The 16,954-nt window shown below is 37.5% G+C and overlaps 1 protein-coding gene across 5 annotated transcripts in view; it reads right to left on the reverse strand.

The window, feature by feature from the left end:
• The window catches only part of Axud1 (AXIN1 up-regulated 1), a 45,117-nt gene that overhangs the window by 18,023 nt on the left and 10,140 nt on the right, over positions 1–16,954 (reverse strand). For 2 of the 5 annotated variants that reach the window (XM_083142299.1, XM_083142301.1), the window contains exons 3-4: positions 14,762–14,986; positions 7,121–7,842 (exon numbers count right to left, since the gene is read on the reverse strand). In XM_083142299.1, coding sequence (XP_082998425.1) covers positions 7,121–7,842; positions 14,762–14,831 — 792 coding nt within the window. In that variant the 5' untranslated portion in view covers positions 14,832–14,986. The remainder of the gene's footprint in view (positions 1–7,120; positions 7,843–14,761; positions 14,987–16,954) is intronic. The other 3 variants (XM_083142300.1, XM_083142303.1, XM_083142302.1) reach the window with 3 other exon arrangements.

The raw sequence follows: 16,954 nt of genomic DNA on the forward strand, positions 1-16,954 counted from the left end.
TAATTTGTTTATCTTTCTTTATATACATGGGCATTTTAAGTTCTTTGAAGTCAGTCTTGAAGCTTTCCTAGTAACAAATGATTGAATAAATAGACCCAGGTTGATGGTCAGCAAAGCACTTCTACCATAAAGATGAGTGTGACTTTACCTCTCGAAAGCTCGAAAACTTTCCCAGAACTGACCTGAAGCACACAGCGAGTGTCTTGTAATTGTAATTGTAAGAAAATTCTGTGCTACCCTTTTCCATTTAAATAATTATAAACTTTTATTGTAATAAATGTTTTAAGAGTTGTTGATATCATTTTCAATAACTTGGAAGTGGTCGGAAAAAACATGGCTTTTTTCTTTAATAAAAAAAGTTTTTTCTGGGGCTTTTTTCGGTTTATTTTGCCAAAGTGTTTCAAATCAATGAAAATACATAACTTGGCTGCATTTTTCTTGTTCCACAGATTTCATTTATCTCTCTACTGTCAGTAGACACTCATATCTAAATTGAAAATTCAACTTTTAACATGAAATTCATAACTAGACACAAGCAGTAGTTGCAAAAATGCCAGCTTTTTGAATGGATGTTTTCCCCCAAGAGTTAACTTCATATTTCAGTAGGTTTATTAACTATATCTATGTAGTACATATGCACTCCTATAGCTAGAGTATTTTTCGTTGTTTGAATATGACATATGAACATGCACTTGAAGAAAGAAAGAAAGAAAATAGTGCTACATTTATCAAATGTATCCTAAATGATAGTTTTTTCTATACCTGGGTCCTGAACCTATGTGCCTCTATTGGGGATTGAACCTCGAACCCCTTGATTACATGGTGACATCGTTATTTTATGCCTCGTTCATTCTTTTATAATAATCAATAAAAAATCCGGCTATTTTCCAACAACAATACTTGCCATTGTAAGTTACTTTGGCTTCTAAATTACATTGTAGCTTACTGATCTTAAGTACCAAAGGGGATATACAGTGCATCAACCGAAGGCGTGACTCAAACCCAGTCTAATCACTTCACCAATGGGTTCGGTTGAAGCGCTGGAATGAGCTTCTTACAAGCACATAACACCGGCAATCTTCAGCAGATCTACCGGAAATCGTACAAAAAATAAGTAAACTCAGCTTTATGCTAAAAACACTGTTAACGGCAGATGCGGACTCGCAAACGGCTCTAACGATCGGAAATTCTAATCTCCCATAAATAGTTCGAGAGAACATTTGTCAGCCCAGTTGTACTCAGAAATTTATCACTTGAACAGTCATTGCCTTCAATTTATCTGATTATCAATTGTTACGTAAAGAGTTACCATGGGAGTTACGCTACCGAAAGAAATTTATTTCAGGACCATGCCCTGTCTACCAAATCAACGAGACCACAAACTCTACAGGACACCAGAAGTAAACGAACGTTCCTTTACCCCCTTTCTATTATTCTCACGACCCTGCCAGACCAGTCAATCAAAGTGTTAATATCGAATGTTTAAGTGTTCTTCTTATTTCACAGGGGCCCCTTTGCTTGTTTACGTGCTACCATTGTTTCTCCGGGGTATTACCCCAAGCCATAAGTGCACCTCTCGCAAACCCAGCGAGTAGCTTTAGGCTGGCACAGCCTAGGTTTGATCTAAAAACCCAAGGGTTTTTATACGATACGCATGTAGCTCTGCATACATATTACGAATAGTAAAGTTTTTAATTGTCCTGAAAATTATAATAGTTTCATATTAACATTTCCTTCATTTTTTATTACATCAACGGCACAAACATGTGAAAATTTGTTTTAAGTTCATTTTATGATCAGGATTGGGCCTGCAGTTTTAAAATGGAAACCAAATCTTTAAAATGGAAACCCATTGATTACAGTCTACATGCTAGCTACGTTAACGACCGGCTGGCTTTGAAGTCGACGGAGCGTTCCCACCAGCTCGAACAATGTGACTGAGACTCCATGTGGAGTAGATGAGCACAATGACAGCTGTGCCCATTGGTTCAAGGACTCCACGTGGAATAGACGAACAAAATGACAGCTGCGCCCCTTGCCTGAATGTTGAGTGTGATTAGAAGAAAACAACTCACCCGCTATTTATCCCCACCCATGTTTGTGGTGGTCGTTTCCTTTGTTCTTCGACGTTAACGATGTGGACTATACAAGACAACAGTGTTACCACTATGCCTTTGGGTAGGCACATACATAAATTGATGTATGGTAAAAAAAAATAGTAATTACAGGGTATCCAAAAAGTCATGCAACCTAAATTTTGACTGTATGTAACTTTTGTACAAAAACAATAGAGATATGAATCTTACATTGGGTCCACGTGGATTTTCTTAAACATTAAACTAGAAAATTGTGCTGTACATGAAAAGTTACTAAGGTGTAAAAATGTTTTGTGTGAAGTGAAAACAAACATGGATAAAATACAGCTGGCAAAAACTTTTAATGTGTATCTAAGGTCTCTGTGGGTATTTACCAAATTGATAAAAGAATGATAATATTTTATGCATTACAGATGATTTATAGGGTTAATTATGGCAGATTCATTAAAAGTAGGTAGGTAGGTTAGTGTTTTGTACAATAAATTTTAGGGATGGGACTGATAAATCGGTACTCTATCGGTATCGGCCGATATAGGCATATCGGTTTATCGGTAAAATTACCGATTATTTTACCGATCCGATATATCGATAAATATCTTATAATTTAGTGCAAAATTCTGCCATTTTCTTGTAATTTTTATGGATAATCTCGATGCCCTACTTTTAAAAAAAGTAATTGTCTAAATATTCAACTTCTTTTGCACTGCAGTCACCTCGAAACACATATTTATTATGGAGATCCATGAACATTTCAGGTTCTTCATGGACCATTTCTAATTTTATATCGGATCGGTAGAATATCGGTTATCGGTATCGGTAAATTTTATATCGGTATCGGCCAAAATTTCATATCGGCCCATCCCTAATAAATTTCAAATCTTTTTTTATTTCGACTGATTGAATAACATAGCCAGATGTCGGGTACACCTGATACTGTCCTCTGACATGACCAATGTTGTCAGTATACTTCGTAATTTAAAAAAAAATATATATTTTTGATGAATATGTAATAATTAACCCCATCTGTAATGCATGAATATTTATCGTTCTTTTATCAATTCGGTAAATATCTACAGAGCCCATCAATACACATAGAAAATTTTGGCAAGCAACTCCACAGCTGTCTATTATCTGTTTGTTTTCACTTCGTACAATTTTCTTTTTACACCCATGTAACTTGACCCCCATACTGAACTTCCATGTACAGCACGTTTTTCTAGTTTAATGTTAAAAAATATCCACATGGGCAAAGTTAATTCCCAGTAGAAGATTCACGTCTCTATCACTTTTTGTACAAAAGTTACTTACGTTCAAAGTCTTTGTTTGCGAGACTTTTTGGACACTCTGTAGAAGAAATGGTAAATGTGTGTCTTTTGGCTGCTACATCATGTATAATTATTTAGCTAAATCCAAAATATGACATTACGAACCTCTAAACTAATAACAAGTGCTGCAAGTAAAATTGGTTAGCCGCAATTGGTAAAATGCCAAAAAAGCCAATATTTCTGTTTTTTCCCTCCCACAAAAGACAGCTTTTTAATCAGGAAAAAAATTCCATTAAAAAAAGCTGGCTTTCTTGCAACTCTAATTAGGAGACCTGCAGTATAATTTGGAAACCCACTTTTGCTACAGAATACTGGTGCATTTACAAGGTTCTAATACTCTGTGAAAGTATCAGCTGGTGTCAGTGATGTTACAACTGATATTTTCCAACAAGGCTCATTTTGACAAATAGATCTATATCAGTGCATATTTCACCATTCTTGAAAAAATAAATAATTATTCATACACAGGGGTGGAAATTAGCCACAGGAGTCAACTGACCAGAAAACCAAAAAGACACATTTAATAACAGACTATCAATAAATTTGCATTTTAAATGTGGGATTTTCAATTTTATTTTTTTAAAAAAAATATTAACTGGCATCCAATATAGAGGGAGACATCATGACACGCTTTCCTTACTGAACACAAAACTAATATTTTTTATGAAGATAATGTAATGTTTTCATTATTGTATGTTGTACTTTAATTTTGTATTAAATCATTACTGTAAACAAGAGTGACTCTGAATAAGATTAAAAAGCACCACAAACTAAATAAATAAATTAATAAAAGGCTCTCAAACCAGCATTTACATTTTTCATCAGTTGCAGAAAGGAATACATTTTATAACTTGGCTGGTTTGTCAGTACAGTAATAGGTATGTACTATTTTTCTGCTTTGCGATTGTCCCTTCATTCACGTCATCTTATCACCATTCATCATCATCTTCGCCATTAGTCAAATGTGGAAGAAAGCTAAGTAAAATAAATAAAAGCTAGTCTATTAATAACAACTGTGATCGGCGCGACGAACTCCAAGTCATTATTCATGATGGATGCGGTAAACGCGGTTTAAAATTACTTACGTGAAATTTAGAAAATTTCGCACTTCCGCATTGCACAGTTTAATGGTTAAATCCTATTAATTTCGAAGATCCACTGTCTTCATTCAGAAAAGGGTATGGCGTTTGAAGCAGAGATGGTACCGTGTCACTGCATTATTTGTTAGCGAGCGGCGGTAGTTGCGATTTCTCCCATTCGGCAGCGCTGGCGTGCGCATCCTGGTTTGCATCGTCTGCTTCCTGTTGGCAGGTGGCGTTGCCGGTTAGGGGGTTGGGCCGTGCTGCTCGGCAATGTGCCATTCCTGTTCCCCGCGTGGCTGGAGGGGAGTCGAGTATGTGTACCGCACCTTTTCTCTTCAGGTCGGGGATCTTTCTGAGGACAGGGTGCCAAGTTGGGTGTGCCTGTCCATTGTCCAGGTTCAGTGCTGGTTTTTGTTGGATGATAGCATGGGTTTCTTTGACAGTGTTTTCTAGTACAGAGCCGGTTGGGTGAAGTATGGATATGGAGGAGATGGTGTGGTTAGTGGAGTGGAGGTGTTGGGAGAGGACTGATTTTGGTGTGTCGTTTTTGGCATCTTTTACGTGTTCGTTGATCCGTTCTTGGACAGTGCAGATGGTTCTGCCAATGTAGGTATTGTGGCTTTGGCATGTGGTCTTGTAGACACCAGGGGATGGAAGTTTCGGTAGGTAGTGTCTCTTGAAGTTGGGTAGTGCTCTTCCGATTTGGGATATGGGTTTGTGTGCCACTCGGATGTTGAAAGGTTTGAGGGCCTTGGCAAATTTGCCAGATTTGGTGGGGTGGTATGGAAAGGCGATCCATTTGGGTTTAGGATTTTGGTTCGGGTTATCTGTTTCTTGGGTGTCTGAGCTGGGCTTCTGTTTTTGCGCACAACATGGATAGTTGGCGCTCGGTGTAACCGTTGTTTAGGTCTATTTCAATTATGCATGCTATTTCATCATGGAGGTCATCTTCTGTGCAGCTGTGTGTGAAGGCTCTTCTGTAAAAGTTCATCCATACTCCAGCTATCTGTTTTGGTGGGTGGTTGGATTTTGCATGGATGTACTGGGTGCCCGAACCTGGTTTCCTGTATACGGATGTGATGAATTTCTCTTGGCGTCGTCGGATGCTGAGGTCGAGAAAGTTAAGGTGGCCATTTTGTTCCCTTTCAACGGTGAAGTTTATGTTAGGGTGTATGTTGTTGAGGGCAGTTAGGAGATGGGTTAGGTCCTCTTCCTGTTTGTAAAGGACTACGAAGTCATCGACATATCTTTTGTCTCTTATATGAGCAAACTCTGGTTGGGTGAGTATTGACTTCTCCACCACATGCAGTACAATGTTGGATAGGGGTGCAGAAAGGGGGTTGCCCATTGCTAGGCCTCCTGTCTGGTGGAAGAAACTGTCCTCGAACTGGAAATAGTTGTGGGTGAGGCAGGCTTGTAGAAGGTTGCAAATTTCATCTGTTACAAATGGGGGCCTGCTACTGCTGAGGAGCCATGTTCTGGTGGAGTCAAGTGCAAGGCTGATTGGAATGGAGGAGTACATATCCACTACGTCTATGCTGGCTAGTTTGCAGTTGTTGGCTTTGACGAAAGAGGTGACAAATTATTTTGCTTCAAGGCTGTTTTTTAGGCAGTAGGTAAGTTTGTCATTGTGGGCAGTCAGTTTCTGGAGAAGCCATTTGGTCAGGTGAACACTAGGTTGATTGAAACCGGCCACAATGATTCTCAGAGGGGTTCCTGGTTTGTGAGTTTTTTGTATGCAGTATGCACAGGGAAGGCTGAGGTGAGTGTTCCTTAGTTTCTTCTTTTCACTTTCTTGAAGGAGGGCACAGTTCTCTATGGCACGGCGGATGGCTGTATTGTATCTGCTTGTGGGGGTCACGTTTCAGTTTTTTGTAGCCATCAGAGTTTAGTTTTGCATGCATTTTGTCACTGTATTGGCCTTTTCCCATTATGACATATTTATTACCCTTGTCCGATTTTATGCACCAACATTTGTTGTCCTGTAGCTACTTTCGGAATTCCTGTGTTGTGTTCCTTAGTTTATTATGCACTGTGGGTTTATGTTTGCCAGTAGGTTGGGCATGTTGGCGGAGGATGATGGATGCACAAATAAGGCGTACACACTCTGCATCTTCCATGACTGAGCTATGCTACTCATTTGTAGCTGCCCAATTTCCTCATGATGGTGGGTGGCCACTGGTCATATCAGGTAAAGTTGTTATGCTTTCCCCAGAAGACTCAAACCTGCACACATCTCCTGTAGCTGGAACCAAAGCTTGCACCTTAGACCACACAGCTACAGTGTGGGACAAATCCAGTCAATTATTACAGATTTTGTCACAAATATGCTATTATGGCATATCATTGCATACCACTCTATACAAAACCCTCGTACAATATACTTAATGATCTTGTAATCCAGAAAATGATGAATGAAAGTTGCGTCTTAAACTGGAATGAAAACTCTTGTTATGTAACATGTAAAGCAAGAAAAAAAAATTAAAATGACATAAGACTAGAATGAAAAAAATTAGTCTTTACCGACATCAGTGACTATTTTCCACCCCTGCATACAGTCAAGAAGAACACATCACACACCAACACATAAGCAATTAGAAAATCAGCAGCCACATACCTGAGAAGGGACACATGTGAAACCCTGGGATCGGGGAAAGTAAAAGACAGTCACTTTATCAAACAGTATAGACTTCTTCTTTTTGCATTGAGGTCCTTCTGAATCATCATTTATGCGCCTCTTCAGACTGCTTCGTTTCTCGACAGAGGCACCGGGAGATTCTTCATCGCAATTTTCCGACACATTTTTCACTTCGTTCTTAGCACTATCTACCTCGTCAACAGCATCCGGCTGTATCAACAGGGGTAAGTGTAATCCCATTTTATTTTCCTCTTCCAAAGGGACATCGAGTTCCGGCTCTACGGTGATCTGTTCGCATGGCTCACTTCCATCTTCACTCTCACATTTCTCCGGTGGCTCTTTCCCGGAAGATTTTGCAACATCGTTGCTCGGATCTGTCTCTTGCACTATGCAATCGTTTTCATTCGTTTGGCCGTAAGTTACTATCTCTGCAATTTCAACTTCTGACGAATCGGCAAGATCTCTCTGAATTCTATCTTCTGCAGTGTCTGAACCAAGGCCCGAATCGCTTCCGTCTGATTTATCATGAAGCTCTAACGTCTCACTCACTGTACCTTGTGTTATTTCTTCATTAACCTGCGAGCTGTCTACCCAGCACTGACTGTTTTCTTCTTCAGGGTGCACTGAAACGCAATCTTGAACTTCTGTGTAGCATTTTTCTTCGGAATTGTGGCTATTCACATCTTCCATGCTCTGAACACCTGAAAAGAACATAACCAAGGTTAATAAAAGTACTGCAAGAAGAAATAATAATAATAGTCCTGCAACGCACTAGAACCAATCTTACTCTCATGTGTAACTCAATCCAGATATTGACAATCACATAGCAATACAAATAACTAAGTTTTTAAATTGTTAACATGTACTTTTATACATTAACCCTCCATTAGGTGAATGGGGTACCGGTGTCCCCATCGATATTCACTGCGATACTGTGAACTATTATCCATGACAAAAATATTGAGCCCTCTGTTTACATGTTTGTAAAATTGTATTCCGTAGGTGGAAAAAAGTCAAATATACCTCATTGGAAAGCTTCAAGTGTCTATTTTGTAATAAGCGTCATCTGAAAATTATTCTTCATTGCATTTTCTTATTATAATGAAAAATTTACTAAAAAGTGGTTTTTTCTTCCATTTTGCAAGAACGGGGAACTTAACATCATACAGCTCATAATCAACTATTGATATAAGATTGAGATTTTTTGTACTTAAAGATTGATTATTTTGGCACCTTTGTGGAAAAAGTCAAATGAAGATCTTCACTAGATTTTTCAAAAATCGAAATTTTAGGCAAACATGCAATCTTGAAATGCATAATTGCAAATTCCATGAAATTGTAAAAAGCCGTTCATATGACACATTCGATCCAAATCCAGAAGTTTAACGTGTGTATCTCAAGTATGACCACAGATATAAATTATTATTGACTATTCCTAATATGGAAAATGCACGGATGGCGAGATGCGGCCAATCTCAGACTCCGCGGGCTGCAGGTGACTTGCACAGTGTTACCACCTCGCTACACGGCCTGCAGGAATATTGGAAGTGAGTCCCGTTGGTCCGATCCAAAGCATTGTAGCAGTGTTAAATAATGAATAAACAATTTGTCATATTATGAATGTAAAACATTTTCTTTGTATACTTTAGTTTTTGTTACATTTTCTAGCCTTTTTCCAATCTTTATACGAACATCATTTTCTCCATATCTGTATCATTTTATGTCGCTCATTTCAACAGAGGAAGTGCAACGAAGAGCACGATTTGATGAAGGCGATAAAAGATCTTAACAAATATTCGAAGCCTTGACTTTTGGCTTCGCATTGTCCTCTGTATAAAAAAAATAACATGCCTGTGATGTATAGCGACTTCATAACAAAGGAAAGAAAAAGTGCATGTAAGGGATCTTATGTATGTGTGAGAGTTCAGGCAATAATTCATGGTACGAACACAGGAGTGATAAAATAAAATTTGCATTCGTCAATTACAGTATTTGAATAATACTACCCTGTGCACAACAATTTGCATTGTAACCAAAACTTTCGGCTTACTTTCCGTGTCAAAGCTGCTGGCTGAACGCAGAGTTTAAAGGGCTGCCGGTGGCAACAAAGTGCACTTCGTCATAGCAACGAGAAGGAAAACACGCGAGCCGGTCGCCAAGAAAAACAATTCTGTCTGTCATTTTCAATTTGCAGAATATGAAAAGATAAGGCATGGAAATTTGATTTTTATTCCATGCTCATCATTTGGATATGCTTTGCATCGCCATTGGGCTAACCGTTACCGAGATTGCAACACTGTTATTAAACATTAATTCTGGCTGTTCCACAAATGACAGCAACATTATATATGGCTCAGATATTTCCACATAAACAAGCTTCACTCACATGAAATGTCATATTTTTACGACTGGTTTACAAGAAGCTACACACAACTGAATTCGACTTACATAAAAAACACACGAAAAAACTTCACTTTCATGAACATTTTTGTTTGAATAGAGAACAGACAGAGCTAAAATCAATTTGTCTTGCTTTTGTCTAAAAGTAGACACTTGTAGCTTTCCAATGAGGTATATTTGACTGTTTTCCTCCCACGGAGTACAATTTTAAGCACGTAAACAGAGGGCTCAATATTTTTGTCATGGATAGTACACTGTAGATGTGTGCTTTTGTGTAGCTGAATGTTCTTTCTTTGTCTTGGTTCTAAGCTCAGCTGTGTTGCTCTGTTGCACTCCTAAGCCATGTAATATTATAAATGTAATAGTTATCAGTCTCATGCTTGGGAGACTAAATACATTAACAAGAAAAATAGAAGAGAGAAACAGCAGATGCAGATGTTATGAGGAAGGGGAGACACCTAGGTATATGCTAGTGACAAAAGTGAAAATGAAAGTGACATGACCAAAAGAGAAACTTCTGTTATGTATTTAGGCATGTGGGGGACAGTCTCCCAAGCATATGACTGACTGACACCTACATACCTACTATAAACGATACCAACAGAGCATTGCTATAACAAAATTTGAAGTCCATCTTATTTTCGTAATTCATTCTTCAAATTTTCTTCTTCGGCATCTTTCTAGCATCAATCCCTATAATTCAAGTCACATAATTTTTCTTCTTATTAGCTTCCTTTGTGCATATCATAGTACATTCCTTTCATCATTTGATAGTATTTGTACCCAAATATCATCGGCATTTGGTTCTACAGTTTGTGATGTACCTTGATAAATCATAATCATCTCATCACAGTACTCATCTTCATTTCAAACTCATTTACAGCATGGCATGCAAGTACAGTCTGTTGTGGTTACTTCACCATTGTCATATTTTCTTCACTTCTCATCACTAAGAATGACCTTTGTAGCATTTCATTTATGTTAACCAGGTGTTCTAGGTCAACTTGGCCAATACTTTGTGGATGATAAGCTGGTGATTGATATATGATATAACACAATTATTGTAGTTCCACAATGACTTGAATTATTTACTAGTACAATAATCACAAATTCATACATAGCGAAGATTTTATGCAGAAAATGTATTATCCTACCTTGAAATTATTCCTGTTAATTCTTTCACATGCAATCTATTTACTGTGCATGTCTGTTATGACATACATATTGTCTCTACATATTAGTGTACAAATTAATTCATGCCTCTTTTAAATAAAGAAAATGTTCATTCACGAAAAATAATCTTATATTTTAACCAGCAAAGTAATCTCCATTGGAATTTATACACTTCTGCTTTCAGGCAGCTAGTGAATCCCCTGGCAATAGAATGAAAGCGGTTTGCAGTCTATAAACTCAACAATGCTTTTTTCCACCTCTTGATGGTTTCTGAAGTGGGAATTCACTGGGTGGTGCTGCAGGAACTGGAACAGATGGTAGTCTGAAGGAACCAGGTCAGGGGAATAAGCCACATGAGGCAGAACTTTCCCAACACAATCAATAGTCTTCTTAGTTCTATTTGCAGTGTATGGCCTGGTGTAATCATGCAACAATATTACCTGCCCTGTCACACTGATGGGAAATGGTCTTTTCCTCTCAACTTCGTTACCTTTAATTTTTGGATTTTTTTTCAACAGTTGCTCCAATACTTAATCCTCCACTTTTATTTGGCTATCCAGGATGCTGTTGAGCGTTAATATGTGTTGAATGTTATGATAGTGTGTATGCCATGGTAAAGTAATTGCAAATTACTTCGAGTCTTGCTATCTCTTCACCACAATTGAGCTGTATTATTGTTACCTACGTGGTCAGTAATCCTTGATACTACTCGCATTTACAACAGCACACACTGGGTTCAATGATGTCTACCTGATTGAACCCTGGTTGGAGTCCATGAGTAGTTTAATACTTGTTAACCACCTTACACATACACAACAAGAAAAAATTCACCACATAGTCAGTTTTTTCCATGCCAATTTGAACAACACAGTCACCAAATGATACAAATGAACGGTGATCAGAACACTACATTTTAAAAGTAGCTTAGCTACAGCTACATTTACCTAAAAATAACTTAGTTACAGATACATTTACCAAAAAGTAGCTTCTCTACAGCTACATCCAGCGGCATGCCCAAGGAGGGGGAGTTATTACCCACCCCTTTGGCTCAGTATTCCTAAAAAAAAAGAACATCAAATGTAAGAAAAGATGGCAAAATGAGGGCTGACTACTAAAAAATGAATACCTAACTCCCCCTCCATTCGAAAATCCTGGGCACGCCACTGGCTACAGCTACATTTACCAAAAAGTCAGCTACATTTACCAAAAAGTAGTTTCCTACGCTACTTCTGTTTGCTACTCGCTACTTTCTGCATAAAAAATTTAAAACAAAAAAGTAAAGTGTTCCCCTGTGCATAGCACCACGCCATGAAGGCGTATAGGGGGTGTGGGGGTAACGCCCCACACTTTCTTGATCCGGTCGTGAGTGGGGGTGATGTGATCAGCATCACGCCCCTGACCGCCTTTACCCCCCAGGGTTTCCCCCAGGTACCCATGTTATTCGACGCTGGGTAGGCGCCGGGGCCGCTTCCACCGTTAGAAAAGTTCCCGGATTTGAACCGGCCGGGGATCGAACCCGGGACCTTGAGCATGGTAGTCAGACGCGTTACCGACTGAGCCACCGCGGCCACCAAATTTAAAACAACCATGTAGCAATTCAGAAGGAGCCCCTAGTATGGTAGTTGTACTTACTGGAAAATAGATTCTGTTCTTTATTATCATGATTCCCATCGTTCGGTAATTTTGATAACAGTGTTACTTCATTTACTTATTTTTGTAATAGTGTTTGAGAATAACGCATCTAAGTAAGTGGTATATCAATTCAAATTTCATATATTAGGGCATTACTCAAATTAATGATTACAACTATACACAAATAAAATTTGGAAGGATTATTTTTGCTTTGTATATCAACATATTTTTCTTGAGAATAAATATTTAATTTTTAATAGACTGAAATGAAGGCAGTGTTTTTAACAAAAAAATATATCTCACCGACTCTTTCAAGGATTATAATTGTTGTAAACATGGCGGATAACCAAATTTTCAAATATCTAAATAATTATGACTGATATCCTTCATTATATTAAAATAATTCTTCTATAACTGACATTACCACTAAAAGTTTATGTAAAACAGTTTTAAAAACTACCCCCAGAAACATGGCCCCTGTGCATTCTCACATTTCTGTCCGCTCAATTTAAGGTAAAAAAAAATGAGACATCCAAGTTGCGAGATCAGAAGGGCACTCAAAACAGAATCCACTATGTTGATATGTCACTGGTCCCTGGCTGTTTTGTCATCTGCTCTTTGAGAGTCCATTTTACTATGCCTACGGAGAGACAAAGTATGGAAGAAGGGGCAATAATTGGAGGGTAAACTATGCATTGCAATGATCATTGTTCTCATTAAATATTCCTGGTGCCCACATGGAAGATTAATGCAACGAGGTCTTACATATGTGCGGGTTCTGCTCATTTAAGTCATATCAAAAATATTTCTGTCACCGACTACTTTTTAATTGGAATTTATCATATAAATCGAAATTAACTATAACATGTTGCGCAAAAGAGGTGATATTTTCAATTTATAATTTTATCTTCTTAGCCTCTAAAGAGAATGTTTGTTTGGAGGAGTTTGTTCGAACTTTGGAGGTAGCTGGGCGATGCTTCTATGGTATAAATGAGAAACGGGTGGAGCGATACTATACGTAAGTTTTCCTGTTGGGAATTCGTCCCTGACGACACAGTGGAAATTTTGTAATCAAAGGGGCCCAGGTTCGATACCTGGTGGAGGTACATAGTGATTCGGATCCAGTCTCCATTATCTTATTTGTGCATAAAGTGAACAAAACAAAAACTAGGAAAGATGCCTAGTTGTGAGGATGGCAACCTCCTGCTCCTCCATTCCCCACACAGCTCATCATTATTCATCATTCTTCCTCATTCGCACAATTAGCCAAAAGTCGCAGAAGGCGACTCTGATTACTAAATAAACCATTCATCCTCATTCTAAAAGTTACAGAAAAGCGACGTAAAAGTAGGAAAAATATACACAAATTCGTAAACTGTATTTAACTAAAAAAAAACTGTCATTTCTACAGAAAAGTCATTAACTCGTACGTACTTTTTATAATATCCTAAAATATATATTGAGCAAATTGACATGTAAACCCAAGTGTTCTAAATGTATTGATTTTTTTTAATTTGTGAACAAACATCATGATGAAAATAATTGTAATTCCAGAGCGTGTATGAGCATTTAGCTGTCTCTTACACCATGGATGGGTGGGTACCCACAGGATTTGTTCAGAGGATGGTGCAAACGGGGCATTTCTTACCAGGGGTGTCACAAAACTAGACATGTTTCTTCCAAATATAGCAATCCAGCTAAAAAAAGAAGATGTTAGCCGGAATATATTCAAGTTGGATATCTGGATATTAGAATTATTCAGATACTAATGAAATAAATTACGCAGATATCTATAATCTGTGATATCAAGATATTTATAATCTAGATTATCCGTATTTCCATGTAATAGACTTTGTCTTTATGAACTTCCTGAAAAAATAAACGTTATTGTCGAATTTTTTGATGCTATTGAAACATTCAAAATTTACCTCAAAATGCTGAGAATAAATGTAGCTGTAGTGAAATTTTCACTACAACTACAGGAATTTTGTAGCTTCGCTACAAGCAGCGCACTACTTCCGACCACTGCAAATGAATAATTAAAAATATACAGTAAATTCATAAATTCAAATTAAACAAAACATACATCATTAAAGATGATTTCAAGGGGAATAAATTTCTGTTCAAATTATCCAAGTTCGAACTAAAGAGAGCCTATTGTATGTAAAATTCACATGTACATCGCATAATGGTAGTAGTCATCAGTTTTATTTACACCTCCCAAAAATATGACAAAGTTAAAAGACATTAATTCCAAAGAAGAATTCACCACAGTACCACACTTAAAATGCTACTCTCTACAAATCCTGCCACCACTAACCAAAGAGTTCCACCCGACTACATAAAATCAACTATTCCTGTTGAAATATGCAAGCACCGCAGAAACACCCACAAATTTAAACAAACTGAATTCACCTTGGTCTTTCATATCAGACGGATACAGTAAAACAGTTGAGAACTGTAATCTTAGCACATATGTACCCATGAAAATCAAAATGCCATTTAGCTCAAATTCCTCCTTGGCATATGGCTATGATAATTGGCTACAACTTCTTCCACAGGAAAGTCCACGATCAGCACCTATGACAAACTCCCATACTGTGATTTCTGCTAAACTCCTCTTCCTGTGATTACAATCTGCTGAAGAACCAGATATTATGATGTTAAATTGCATTAATTTTTCCATACTGTTCATGTACGACAGTACAATTCTTCTTTGTCACTAATTTTCCAGATACACCAATTTTCCTAATTAATATCACAATCTTTGCATACTAGGGATGGCCAAATCTGTATAAAGCTTTATCTGGATATCAGATAATTTTCTATCTGGATTTCAAATATCTGAATTGCCTGGTTTATCTGGATATCTGATATTCAGATTATCTGAAATGTCCGGATATCCGAATGTGTGCATTACCTGCATCTATTTTATATAGTCGCAAAAATGGTGCATCAATTGCATACTTATTATCAATGCACATTTTTTTTCTCAAAACCATAGATTTCAACAGCTTTTTCTCCTGCATTTTCACAAACATACCCTTGATCCTTAACTTCAACGATAAAACAATGCTGCATGACTTTTATTGTTTATCCATTTTTATGGTCTATCCACATACTCTTTTATTTGTCCTTTTCGTATTTCACTGCACGGATTTTCTACAAATTCTTCATTAAATAGATCTGGATAGCCAAATTATCCAGATTATCTGTTGCATCCATAATGAATATTGAATAATTTGAAATCCAGATATCTGTTATTCAGATATTGTAGCCATCCCTATATGTATTAAATTACTTACTAATGTTAACTATCAAATGTAAAAACTAGGAATGGATCACATTAATCTATTGGAGCCTGCCATTACAGACATATCTGTAAAACTGCTGCCAATATCTCTACAAATAGCCTGTCATTCACTGTCAAATTCTGTTCATTTGGGATTTTTTCAATGCTTGTGTGAAGCATATGCCTAAATACTAAGTTTCTTTTTGTAAGGTAAAATTCATTCCAGACACTAGATTACATATACTAATTAATGAAGTTAATCAACCATTTAGGTTTTTCATGGAAAATTTGCAATTTTATATCGGACTGGTAGAACATCAATAGTATTTACGTACTCGGGACACATAATGAATCAGCAAAAATTTCATACCAGCCCATTTCTAGAAAAAACTACGCATTTCCCACCAGAGATAGACAAATTCAGGGCACCTGAAAATTTTCACCTGGTGCCTCAATTTAAAAATTAAGTTCTAACAACTTTTTTTTTAATGTTTTGAGTTTGCTTACGGAAACGAGTTCAGCATGTTTGTGTTTTCTTCTAGGTACGACATGTGCTATTAAGTCAGAATTATAAACATGCCAATATAAATTTTTGCACTGTTGCTAGCCGAATTTTAAAAAAATCTGCAGCGATATGCTACAGTCGGACATATACTAGAATGTACTGCATAATTATTCATGCCATTACTAGTATAGCTTTCTCTAGAAAGGCCACTCAGACACAAGAATTAATTACTTTTAATCCCATCTTGCATTAACTAATGAAATAAGTATTTTTAAGATCGCATTTTAAGATATGTGGCCTTATCATAATTGGACATGTGGTTATCTTAGCTTATATTTGCAGAAAAAAAAAAGAGCAGACTCTTGAGAAAAAAAGGCACCTTAACAAGTTTTATTTTTGTTTACTTCTGAATGAATGGTATAACATGTGAACTTTTAACATGCAGCAGCCACAGATTTATTTCTCTTGGAAAGTTTACGGTTCCTACAAGCACATAGCCGCTGTAGCTCAGTCGTTAGGGTATCTGACTACCATGCGAGAGACTCGGGTTCGATCCTGGCAGGGAGAACCAGGATTTTTGTTCACCTGTTCAAGCCGCTCCGGCGCTCACCAAGCATCGTATAAAGTGGGTACCTGGAGGAAACTCTAGGGGGTAAAGACGGCCATGGGCATGGTGCTGATCATATCAGTCCCACCTTCGGCCGTGATCGAGAAAGTGTGGGGCCCTAACCCCACACCGCTATGCCTTCACGGCATGGTGCACAGCACAGGAAAGCACTTTACCTTTTTTTACAAGCACATAAATACATGT

Source organism: Lepisma saccharinum, chromosome 20 (genome assembly GCF_977018435.1).
Source record: "Lepisma saccharinum chromosome 20, izLepSacc3.1, whole genome shotgun sequence".
Lineage (NCBI taxonomy): Eukaryota > Metazoa > Arthropoda > Insecta > Zygentoma > Lepismatidae > Lepisma > Lepisma saccharinum.